This window comes from Carex rostrata, chromosome 6 (genome assembly GCF_964058835.1).
Source record: "Carex rostrata chromosome 6, lpCarRost1.2, whole genome shotgun sequence".
Lineage (NCBI taxonomy): Eukaryota > Viridiplantae > Streptophyta > Magnoliopsida > Poales > Cyperaceae > Carex > Carex rostrata.
This window is the reverse complement of record NC_135923.1, coordinates 10,107,825-10,121,161: the sequence shown is the minus strand read 5'-3', so window position 1 is coordinate 10,121,161 and position 13,337 is coordinate 10,107,825. Positions and strand designations below refer to the sequence as shown.

At 32.9% G+C, this 13,337-nt stretch overlaps 1 protein-coding gene across 1 annotated transcript; it reads right to left on the bottom strand.

Annotated features, from left to right (window-relative positions):
• Positions 1-304: 304 nt before the first annotated feature.
• Positions 305-3,290, bottom strand: LOC144556125 (2-oxoglutarate (2OG) and Fe(II)-dependent oxygenase superfamily protein). Its single transcript, XM_078304615.1, has 3 exons — positions 2,767-3,290; positions 1,536-1,866; positions 305-594 (listed from the first exon to the last, which is right to left on the bottom strand). The coding sequence occupies exons 1-3, from the start codon at positions 3,240-3,242 to the stop codon at positions 343-345; spliced, it is 1,059 nt and encodes a 352-aa protein (XP_078160741.1). The 5' UTR covers positions 3,243-3,290; the 3' UTR covers positions 305-342.
• Positions 3,291-13,337: the final 10,047 nt, after the last annotated feature.

The following is a 13,337-nucleotide window of genomic DNA, read 5'->3' as shown; positions in this document are numbered from 1 at the left end:
CAAATTTCATCATTTCCTATGTGCAAATTAATATAGATCACAATTTAGAAACTTCAAAATACAAGCAATTTCTACAAATATCTAGATTGTCAAATCAATCAATGGTCATTTGTCAATGAATCCTAATCTTTTTTGTTGTGTATTATCAAATCAACTGTACGTACGCTACGTGCACATCTAGTCATGCCGCATTTGAAGCACAATATTTCAATTAAAGTTCATCAAAACGGATGTACAACCCTTTAAATTATTGAATTAGAACATATATATGGAACTACGTACATACAAATATTTTATTCACTGGATTGGTAATTCCGTTCCTTAGTTCAATTATGTACAACTTTAATTTTGAACAGTCTTCAGCGATTCGACTTGAGTTTTTCCTTTGAGACCATTTTTGCGAATGTAAAGGCGATACTCATCGTATGTCATTGGCTGATAAAGTGCGGGCCGCTCCGACGTTATGAGCTCAGCGATAGGTGCCAGCGGCATGTCGCTGCGCGGGTTGTAGAAAAATGCCATCGAGAGGCGCTCCGCTGTCGAGCTTACCATCACACGATGCTCCACGCTCTTGTATACACCATTACTGAGCACCTGAAAAAAAGACATATATAAATGTATATCATTATATGTATCAGATCTAATTGCATCTTGTCCATATATAACTATCGTACGCAGCTTTTAAATTAACATGCATATATATATAAATTACCTTGTCCTTGGGAGTATTAGAAGCTTTGTGATTATATATATACATACATGTAAATCTTGTTCAAGTATTGATTTAATTTACATATCTTTTCATTCTGCTTAAAAAATAGGAAAAGCGAGATTGACAATACTATCCAAAGAATTAGCTGTTATTGGATGGAATTTTGATGTCAGCGTCTTTATATATATGTTCTTGCTTACTACAAAAACAAAAAAAAAAAAAAAAAAAAAAAAAAAAAAAAAAAAAAAAAAAACATCAATTACAAGTATATTTATCTTGGGTCTAGGTAGGTGCACATGGGAACATGTTCAGGAGGCAAATCTTCACATTGCATGCACAACCATATATCGTGGGCAACATGTTTCAAGACAGGAACTATGCACAATTATATCTCCAAATAATTATATTTTATAAGCATCAGTGGGAACCACGTACAACAAATAATTTATTTGATATATATGTCTAACTAGACATATTCATTTCACCAAATCAATAAGACACGTCTTTGTCGAAAGAAACATCGTTTTAAAGCACATGGCCAATTAGGTTTTCAATCTTTCATTGTCACTTGTATCCTTTGCCGTGCAAGTTATCTTGGTAAACCTGCACGGCTGCACTGCATACATGCATATAAAATCTGTACAAGTTACATGCACCAATGAATAGTTAATACATATATAGATGAATGCACTAATATCTAGCTAGGTATATATATATGAAGATCGAGGCTTAACAGTTATAACGAAATGAAAGTGCTATATATATATATGCCTATATCTAATTATAACTAATTTCAGTTTAATTATTTTTTCACAGTTACTACCTCTATCTGATCTGCGATGTTGATGATGAACGAGTCGGGTACAGGCTGAACAGTGACCCAGGCGTCGGCCTTGCGTACCTGCAAACCTTTGACATGATCATCTACTAGCAACACGGTCATGCCACCCGGGTCGGAGTGTGGTGATAGACCTAAAGTGAGATCAGGCTGGGGGCATTTCGGGTAGAAATTTACCCTAAGGCATGCACCGTCCTCTTCGCCACCAAATGCCTCATGTAGGCGTCCCTCTTTGATCCTGAGGCCTTTGGAGAGGATTTGCATCAGTCGCCGGCACAGCTTTACTAGTTCCTGTGTGTACTCATCTGTTGTTGGCCTAGCAAATTATTTACAATTTCTAGGATGTTAATTAATTATTTATCAGAACTTCAGTTAGTGATGGAAACAAAACAGAAATTTATATCCGCTCACAAATTTCCCTTTTTGTGTTTGTTTTTCTTATGATATTTAAATTTATGGATCATCCATAAGACTGTTCGATTTATAATAGACATGACCTCACCCAAACACACCCAAGTACCTAACGTGCTTGTTTAAAAGAAAATCCAAATAAAACATACTTAAAAGCAAACCACAAAGAAAGAAAACATACAAAAAGCTGCCATAGGTATATATATATATATATATATATATATATAGAGTTAGGCTGGGGTGCTATGGATAGCATAGTGGTCTCTATGCTACGGCTCAATATTCGAGTTTTCAAAATCCAAACGGTCGATCCGAACCGTTCATCTTATTCTCCATATTAATATCTGCTTGGAGACCAAATTTTATAATTTTCTGATTTTTTTTACTATTTATTAAGCCACTTTGAAAATCGCTAATCCAACGGTTTTACTGTTTTGTGCAGCCACCGTTGGATCAACAATTTTGTAAAATACTTAATAAATAGTAAAAAAATTCAGAAAAATGTAAAATTTGGTCTCCAAACAGATATTAATATGGAGAATAAGATGAACGGTTCGGATCGACCGTTTGGATTTTGAAAACTCAAATATTGAGCCGTAGCATAGAGGCCACTATACTATCCATAGCACCCCAGCCTAACTCTCTCTCTATATATATTGATCGTTGACTAAACAATATTATTTTGTGGATTCTCAATCTTTTTACATGTGTACTATTGTCAAACAGATCATGAGCAACTTGAGAAAAAAAGTGCAGTACATAAGTAATACTAATCTGAGCTAATTAATTAGGTAGCGTGGCGCACCTTAAGGAAGAAGGCAAAGCTGGCCATTTCTTTTGGCTCCGGAGAGAAGCCGGGCGCACATGCAAATAGTAATAGTCCCCCCAATCTAACAATGCCCCTTTCTCGATGCCGAGTCGGCTCCCGTATCCTTCGTATGTCTTCGGCGAATTCGCATACGGTTGTTTGACCTCCATCGGCTCATGAAAGAACGCACGCCACACGTCCCTTGCATGCCTCATCAGTACCGGGTCCACTCCATGGTTCACAACCTGGAAGAAACCCCACTCTCTGCATGCAGATGCCACGGCCTGAATGGCATGTTCTGGGTCAACTGACAGATCCACAACCGGGATGCTGACGTTGCTATCTGACATGGTGGTTGGACATGGGCGGTCGTTCAGCGGTTTTATGTACCGAGCGGGAATGGTGTGGGCCCCACTTTCTGAGAGAGACTGCACGCGGACAACCGGCTCCGGCCACGCTAGGGAGCAATCCATTAGGGAAAATTATATCTGTTTTTTGTTTGTGGATCAATTAATTAGATAATAATTATGCAAGTCATTCTTGGTTTATATAAGGATATGGAGCGAGGGTACAAAATCAGCCTTGTTGTTTTGCCTAGACCAGTTCTACCCTGCTGAGTCTGATCTATTCTAGTGTTCAACCTTGCCGAGCTATATATACATGCACCAAAGATATATACTTGAAAAGGAATTATATAATATTTATATTAGGAGAAATTAGTTCCATGCCATCTCAAAATAGTAAATTTAGAAAAATGCCACTTCAAAATTTCTCTTTTGCTAAATGCCACTCCAAATCACATTTATTAAGAAAATTGTCACAAATACCATATTAATATATAATTTTAAATAAACAATTTACAATATAAGTGAACTGACCGAAATAGTCTTGATCTTCAAAATTTCTTTCTTCATCAGTCTCCTTCCCAACAAAATATAGAATATATTTCTATAAATAAAAAATTCTGCAGCGCTGCAGCTCTCTTGAATTCCATATCTCCGGAGGTAACAAAATATTTCTGTTTAGATCCGGATCATCTGATTAGAATCCAGATCGTCTGCTATAATTCTGGATTAGCATTGCTAGAATTGAACTCTAATCCTAAGTTATGATGGGTATATATATAAATTTCTCTTTCTTTTTTTATGGGCTCCAAAGAATAAAGCTTGTTGAGATACCAAATAAGTTTACTGAAGGCCTTAATGATTACTTCTGATAGCTGCACTTCATTTTCATTCTGAAATTGAGCTTTATGAAAACAAAGGGTAAATTTTCATTCTACATGAATGAAAAAGGTTTGGTCTCCCACTTCGACTGTGTGATATGAACAGCTTTTTTTAAGCTTTTTGTTAATTTTTGGGTGGCTTCGACTGGGAGGGCTCACCACTGCTACTGGGAGACGACTGGGAGATGAAGAGACGAAGAGAGGAGATGAATTTCTGATCGGACCCATTAAAGAAGGGACTAAGGGTATTTTTGGAATATATGAAAATACTCAACATATTATGTTTATTTTTAATTACAAATTTATAATAATATGGTATTTATGGCAATTTCCTTAATAAATGTAATTTGAAGTGACATTTAGCAAAAGAAAAATTTTGAAGTGATATTTTTCTAAATTCACCATTTTGAGGTGGCATGGAACTAATTTTCTCTTTATATTAAGAACACGATCACCGTCAGCGGCCTCTATAATTAAGTTTTGAATTGATGATATTATAATATTATAAAAAGAAGGTAGAATTAATTTTAAGAGATGGTCCCGTTGAACTCTATATTTGAATTACAAATAAATTACGTACTGCAGATTAATCTCCTGCCCGTGAAAAATGCTTGCATGCGATTTTTGTCAATATATATGAACGCAATGAATGATCTGTGAGAATAACAGTGTAACAATGGTGTTTACGTCTTAACACAATTCTTTTCAGAGAATTGACAGCTTCCTTATAAAAATCTACATTATACCACCATAACTTCCTTATTAATCGACAAAATATTTAAATCAATATTTCGACTTAATTTTGTAATATTAAATTTTATTGCTCCATATCGTGAATAGTGGTTTGCTAACGGGTTACCCGTGACCTGTTCCGGGTTACCCGTTAAGGGTAACGGGTAGGACGGGTAAAGGGGTAGACCGGGTACGGGTAAAACCCGTAACGGGTAGACGGGTAATTTTCCCAAAACCTCTATCCGGTCCGTTTATTACCCGTACCCGTTGCGGGTTGACGGGTTCGGGTACCCCGGGTATGGGTCCGGTCCGCCGGTTTTTTTTTTTTTTTTTTTTCTCTTATGTTTTTTTTCTTTCTGTTTTTTTTCTTTCTTTTTTTTTCTTTCTGTTTTTTTTTCTTTTTTTATAATTTCTAAATAAATAAAATTTATAATCTTATATATAAAAAAAAAACCGGTTGAGGTGACCCGGGTGGATCCGGCCATGTTTGATTTGACCCGAACCGGGCCCCTCTTGAACCAGCGGGACAAATTCAAAAAAATTTGAATTTTGAAACGGGTCGGGTACGGGTACGGGTAGGCGGGTAGACAGGTACAGGTAGACGGGTACGGGTACAACGGTTTTTTTTTCAAATTAGGTTGTCCGGTCCGTTTATTACCCCTACCCGTCTACCCGTTTGTACCCGGGCAACGGGTACGGGTACCTCAAGTAACGGGTACGGACCAGGCAAAACGGGTTGAACCCCTAACGGGTTTAGCAAACCACTAATCGTGAATAGGAGTGTCAACAGTACGAAATAGGTTGGATGGAAGCATTTTTATACCTTACTCATTAAGTTAACAAAATAATTTTTATCTTGATAAACTAAACAAAAATAATCTTATTTGTACACCTGTAAAATGGTATCATTGAATATAAAAGCCATGAATATAACTTTTTCATATCATTTATCATCTCCAGATATATAAATATATATCTATTGCTATAATTTTAAATTTTTTATTTTTAATTATTACCGTATAAAATAATGGATAATGAATAGTCTTTACTTCCGTATCCTTACCCGTTATGTTAATAACCAAAAACTTTACTCTTATTCATATGTATCTCTCTTCTCTTATCAAACAAGTAAAAAGAGTCTGTGTCCTTCCAAATACCTAAGGTACAATCTAAAACAATGGACGGTCTAGATTAATTCCAATAAGATCAAACTCAATTTGGTGCCTATGGAGGCTGTAAGAGGTCTGCTTTGAGATTTGTGCCAAGTAAAAAGAACGGTCCGGATTTAACACTTGCACCTCAAGTACGGGATGATATGTACGGATTCAGATAAAAAAATGCTATTGATACCTCTAACCAGGAAGTACTTCTCCATAACGGATAGCAGCACTACTGATTAATTAAACCACGCGTTGATTTGGCTTTCGAATCGATTTTCTAAAATTTGCTAGCCAAAATTGGTAGCGTTGTAATTTAGTGGCTATCTAATTCGACCATAAAAAAAAAAGAAAAAAACGTAATTAAGTGACTATCTTCATTGTGTGAGGTTAAAGGTTTGAGTTCTAACGGTTTGCGGGTAAAGAATTTTAACCGAGCAGTTTAGGTTTCATACAACATACGAGTCATATTCATCGATGTTTTGATTTTATAGTTTGTGCGCTGCATGATATCAAAACTGTTGTGTTAAAACTTTGCGCCGGTTTGCTTAGAAGATGTATATATAGTATATTAGCATATATATACACCATCATATCAATTTTTATTATATATATATATATATATATATATTTTTTTTTTTTTTGGGTATATGAATAATCAGGAAATAAATCTGTGGTGATTCTGAAGAATCACAGGACCCTGCAATTTCTAATACAGCTATTTATTCTTCTTCATGCACAAATCTCAAAAACAGATAATTTAGACACACAAATCTCAAAATAGATGAATGGGTGGATTGAAAATTGCCGGTCCTGTGATTCTAGCAGATTTATTTCCGAATAATCAAACAACGTACGGTACGGTAGGAACTGAATGATAAAAAAATACTGTTGGAGATGTAAAGTGATACCTTTTTTTTTAGCTTGTTTCATGCCCGTAGGCCATAGGCCCATAGTGATACAGTTGCAAAACGTGATAAAAATGAGAAATTTGAAGAGTCACTTTTTGAGAGCGACGACTCCCTTTGGAGTCAAGGATTCTTTGCAATAGTACAAAACTGGCCGACATGCTTCAATTAAGTGCTGCTCCCTAACAGTACTGACCTACCTAATTTAGCACGGTAAACATTCTGTATATGGTACGTTTGGATCGTGCAAGGAATAGCTCAAGAATAGCGATTTTTGGGTTAGTGATTGAGAATAGTGCTAACCCAAGAGATTCAAGAATAGCACTAACTTTGGCTATTCCGGATTTGTAGAAATGTTGTTTGGATTGTATGTTAGGAATAGCAAAGGTCAGCGGGTGCTAAATCGCTATTCTTGCGGGTGCTAAATCGCTAACCCAACGTTTTCACGGAATAGCGGAATAGAGCTAATCCGGAGCTATTCTTAATCTTCGTTTCACGTTTGGATGACCCTCTTCTAAGAATAGCTCCGCTATTCTGAGAATAGCTCTATTCTTTGAGCATCCAAACGCTACATCAAAGGAAAGGTGAAGATACAGGGGCATAGAATGTAGCGCTGGTAACCCATTTATATACCTTTCTCAAGTACATTTGAAATAATTCAAAGTTCATATAAACTGAATTATTTTTGTACATTTAAAATGCAGGTTTCTCCACTAATATTGATGCTTTAGGAACGGATTTGGAGGTGTGAATAAGATGAACAAGTCATGGATTCCTAGTGGGTAAGATTTTTATTTCAATTTAAATAGTTATTGCATGAAGTGAAAGAGTAGTGCGTCAACTAACATTAATTCTACAATTTCATATAGGTATGACTTTGAAACTGCGTTTAGGACCGAGGTTAAGATTGAAGCATTCCGCAGAAAGAAAGATGATGGTGACAAGAATTATGTAAAGGGAAAGACATTAAAATGGGTCGTTGATTCTGATAGATTCTCTTTATGTGAGTTGAGGAGTGACTTGTTTGACGAGCTATGTTGGGGGAGTTGTCAAACACTAAAAATATGGATGTTTGACAAAAATAACGGCAGAGAAGTAGAAGTAGTGTCTGAGTCACAAATTTCAGAGATGTTTAGAATGTATAAAAATGAAAGAAAAATCTCACTTTTTGTTGTAGTTTGTGATTCGGATGGAATTTCAAAGTGTAGTGGTATCAATTCTACTTATCTATGCACTCCATCCCAACCAACACCAATCGTTGCATTTGGTAGTCAGAGTCAAATGGAGAGTTCCCAAGGATGTAACATGTCAGGGCAACTTGAGCAATTTGACAAAATCCTGACGAATATGTTGGATTCAATGAGGAGGGTCTGTAATTGCCAAATTTTGAGGTGTGAATAAGATGGACAAGTCATGGAATCCCTTTTTTTTCCCCTTGTTTTGATTAGAAAAGAAACAGTAATTGCCAAATTTTGATGTTAGAGGTTCAGGCATGAAGCTGGTTGTAAGCTTGTAATAAATCATACCTTAATTATCAACATTTACACGACATTAGTATCGATAAAATTTCAACAAGAACATGCTTCATCTCAATTCTAAAGAAGCTGTGATAAATCATTATAGTTGAGTTATTAAAGCAGCAATTACCCAATGTCTGGATTGCACTTATCACAAGCATCCCAAATAGAGAAAAAAAATTTAGCACAGTATTAGATCTCTAATCAACAACAAATTGCAATTATAAAAATAATTTTAGCTCATAAAAAAAATTAAAATCAAGTCAACCAAGGGGTTTGAGGAAATATCGGACCTGGCCAAAGGAGGCAGAGACAGCATTGAAGGGAAGGGAGTGCGTCCAGTTTGAACATCGACTTGGAAGGATTTGATGGAAGGGAGTGCGTCCAGTAGCTCCTATGGAGGGATCGGACGGAAGGGAAGGGGATTGACTTGACGGAAGGGGAAGGGGATCGACGGAAAGGAAGGTAAAGATTTCTGTTGTCGATGGAGAGGAGCGGTTCTCGCTGGTTATATTTAGCCTTCCGATCGAAGAAGAAGAGATTGGAGGATCTGTTTAGCTTCTGATCAAAGAAGAAGAGAGGCGAAGAGAAATGAGGGGAAGGGAATTAGATCTGTTCAATTGAAGGGTAATATTGGAAATACTAAAATACGGTTTTTATACACTAATTTTTAGAATAATTTAAATTAAAAATCTGAATTTAATGTATAACTGTGGCAATTAGCTTAATTTTCAAGTTTTGAGGTGGCAAATAACTAATTTCAAGTTTTGGAGTGACAAATAACTAATTTCAAATTTTGGGTGACAAATAACTAATTTTCAAGTTTTGAAGTGGCAAATAATTTTTTTTCCATTTTAAAATATTTTTTTAGCTATTATATTTTTTTTCACTAATACCTTTGCTTGTAATTAATTCATTTTTAAATTCCACGAGGTCGTTCTCAATTTGAAGTTCATGGATGAGAGAATCAGTAAAGAAAATAAAAGTAAAGGGAAAATAATTAAAGATCAGAGGAGAAGAGAGGACAGAGAGATTTATTTATTTTATAAACCTACTTTTTAAGAATAGAAAAAACATATACTAATAAATGAGAGAGCAGTAGATTTTAAATAGAATAATTTATTTTATAACATAATTATTTTTATGAAAGAAAATATTGTAATAATGTATGATAAAGATAAAACTGTCTAAATAAAGTATTTTGTTAATTAAAAAAATAGTAGTGTTAATATCATAACTCACTATATATATGCATGTGTAAACATTAATTACCACAATATCGGGAAAATGACTAATACAATTAGGTCATGTTTGTTGTGGAGTAAAGTTAAACCGGATTAAATTTCTTACTCTAAGCTAAGTCGGAGTAAGTTAATCATGTTTGGTGGAGTAAGCTAAACCACCTCTCTAGGTGGTGTAAGTTACTCCGGTTTAGCTCAAATCTTACTCATCTTAAACCGCCTATGTTACTCCTCGTTTGGTTCCTTAAGCGTAGAGTAAGGGATTTACTCCATATCTTACTCCACAACCAAACATGGCCTAAGAGTTTGTTTTGAACTTTAGCAATCAATTGATGATGGCTTAATATATTTGACCAGACATAGCAGAGAACGCAACACGAGGAGGTTGAATTCGAAACGATTGATCACTTGTACAGAAACAGATCCGAAATTTTTGTTAATATCCAAAAAAAATATGAAATTTCAGAAACTAAAAAAATATGAAATTTCAGAAACTATCCAGGTTTTCGTGTTATTTCGAAATCTACCCAAATTGTAATTTTTTTTTGCGGTTTTAGATTGAATTACCACAAATTTTTCTTCAGGTTTTGGAATTCCAAACTGCAAATTTTTTTTTGCGGCTTAAAAAAAAGCTATAATTTTTTGTGGTTTCAATTTTTTTTAGTTGCATTTTTCATATTTATTTTATTTGAATAGAAATGTTTATAATTTATTTATTTATTGGATTGAAATATTAGAAATCTTTTATATATTTCTTTAAAAAATAGATGGAATACTGCTACAAATAACCCGGATCAACATTTTTCATGCCGGATTTTTTGCGACTGTAAGAAAAATTAATATATTTCTTTATGAGTTATTGGAAAAAAAAATGCTTGGATTCTGAGTTATTGATCCCGGTTTAGAAGTCACTTCTAGGTAATACAAAAAATATTATGCTCCTTCTAGTACATTTAATTTCTAAAAAGTTATATCTATATTTGAAAAAACTAAAATTTTAAGTTATTTTTATTTTTCCAAATATAGATATAACTTTTCATAAATTAAATGTACTAGAAGGATGACAATATTTTCTGTGTTTACTTAGAAGTGACTTTTGTACCGGGATCAATAACTTAGAATCCAAGCATTTTAATTTTTTTTGAAATAACACATATTGCCACGCGCTGATAGATTGTTTGTATCTTAGTATCGATAGCCAATCGGAGAGCTTGGAGTGGGCCCGGGCACATGGGAAATATATTAATTTTTCTTATAGCCGCAAAAAATTTGGCATGAAAAATGTTGATATGAGTTATTTGTAGCAGTCTGTATAATAAATCAAATTATATAGTATTCTATCTATTTTTAAAGAAATATATAAAATATTTCTAATATTTCAATATAAAAAAATAAATTATAAATATTTTTACTTAAATAAAAAATATGAAAAATCCAAAAAAAAATTTTTGAAACCGCAAAAATTTATAGCTTATTTTTTTAAACCGCATTTAAATTTGTGGTTTTGGACTGAATTACTGCAAAAAATTTTTGCGTTTTGGATAGATTTCAAAAAAATATAAAAACCTGGATAGTTTCTAAAATTTTATATTTTTTTTAGATATTAATAAAAATTTTGGGAAACAGATGCGCCAGGATTTTTTTTTTTTCTTTTCTCCGATGGCTTAATTATTTCACCCACTTTAAGCGGTACATGTGCATGGGAGAAAAATACACAGCAATATACATATGTATTTGTCAAATTGTCAGGCTATCAATTAACGCAACGTTGATTTTCGTACGTATTAATACTTCTTTTCAAAAAGTAATATATATAGTTGTTTTCAGGGACGAAATTAGAATTTTTTTACGAAAGAAGCTGAAAATTAAAATGCATAATGTAGTAAATAAAATTTGAACTTAAAATCTTTTAACTACAAAATATAATTTTAATCACTAGACTACAAGTGAACATTTAATTATTATTGAGGAGGGTTAGACTATACAGAAATTTCTGAAAACATAAAATTTTAATATTCATAATTAAAATTTTAAAATTATAGAAGTGACTTAGTCATCTTTCCAATACACTGAAATTCGCCCCTGAACTTGTTCCACTATAAAATATGTTTTGTTTTAACCTTTTTGTCAAGTCAACTATAAATCTTTTGGCCAAGAGAATCATTTTATACTAATTGAGAATAATAACCTGTATAAAAATTAATGAAACGTGTTAGCCTATCATTCCGAGATCACATCATTCGTTACGGCTAATTGGAACTAATGATTATTTAATTATAGAATAATCATATATGTTTTGTTGAGAATATATTTCGCATATATTTTTTTGAAACTTCTATATGTGTTTTATTTTCTTTATATTTCTAATTAATTGTTTCTTTTCTTACAACATATTTATTTGAAGAGTGGTGAGAAACAAGAAAAGGGAAAGAAAAAATTGTGTATCAATCTGTTTGGATGCAAACTGTAATTAAGTTTTATAATGAGGTAAATATTAATGAAATGTTACTAATCTCCTCTATCTAGAGGTGCAAACAGATCAAATATAATATGTTCGTATCCAGATTCATATCTTAAATTAGATACGGATATCCGATATCCGAATATCCACGCAAATACATATACAGATATGATTTTAAATTTTAATTATCCGTATATAAATAGTATATATATATATATATCATGAGGAGGGTTCTAATGTCTCATTTTTTTCATACCTCATCATACCTCATATTTTATATTTTTTTTCTTTTCAAAGTCCAAATTATCGATCTGAACCGTTCAACAAAATATTTATACTAAAATATGCATGGAGATGAAATTTTATATTTTTTGGAATTTTTTTTCTATTTTTTAAGATAGGTACAAAATTACTGTTTTTGAACCGTTCAAAAAACAGTGATTTTCTACCCATCTTAAAAAATAGTAAAAAATCTCCAAAAATTATAAAAATTTCATCTCTAACCATATTTTAGTATGGATATCATGTTGAACGGTTCGGATTGACAATTTAGACTTTGAATAAGAACAAAATGAAAATATAAAATATGAGGTATGATGAGGTATAAAAAAAATGAGGCATTGGAACCCTTCTCATATATCATATATATTAATATATATTATACAAAAATGTATATAATTACAGACATTTGATTCATATCCGTAATCCTAAAAAAAAAACGAATACGGATATGATTAATTTTACCAACCACTATCCGATCCTTTTCCACTCCTACCTCCAACCTCTGAAAGGAACAAATTTTTATGTTGTTACAGTTCAAATAATTTTATAATGGTATAGATAAATTATGAAGAAAAAGATTTAACTACCAACTAAACAAAAATGTAAAAATAATCATATAAGAGGAGTACTAATTAATTGTATCGCCTTAATTATATATTTACACCTGTTACTTTGTATTTATTATACTTGACTATTCATGAAAGTGTTTACATCGGATTATTAAGCATAAATATTCTGAAAGTTTTAGTTTTAAATTTATTCGACTATATATTATTTAATTGAACTTACATATGATTATTTAAAAAAAGTGTTTTGAACACTTTGCATAATAGTTATAAATACTGTATAAATAAAGAGAAAATGTAACGTCTCCCGGGCTACAGTCCCTCGAAAATCTCCGTGTATAAAAGTCTTCCCTTTTTAGCTTAGTTCTGACACGCTTTCAACTGCTACAACTGCCATAATTTCAAGTACAATATGTATTTTTACAGGATAATATGTGTATGTTTATAGGATAATATGTGTATGTTTACAGGATAATATG

Coding starts and splice junctions, on each gene's coding strand:
- LOC144556125 (XM_078304615.1), bottom strand. CDS start 3,242: ATGGATTGCTCCCTAGCGTGGCCGGAGCCGGTTGTCCGCGTGCAGTCT. Junction 1,867..2,766: donor GCTTTGCCTTCTTCCTTAAG/GTGCGCCACGCT, acceptor ATAATTTGCTAG/GCCAACAACAGATGAGTACA. Junction 595..1,535: donor ACATCGCAGATCAGATAGAG/GTAGTAACTGTG, acceptor TCTTTTTTTCAG/GTGCTCAGTAATGGTGTATA.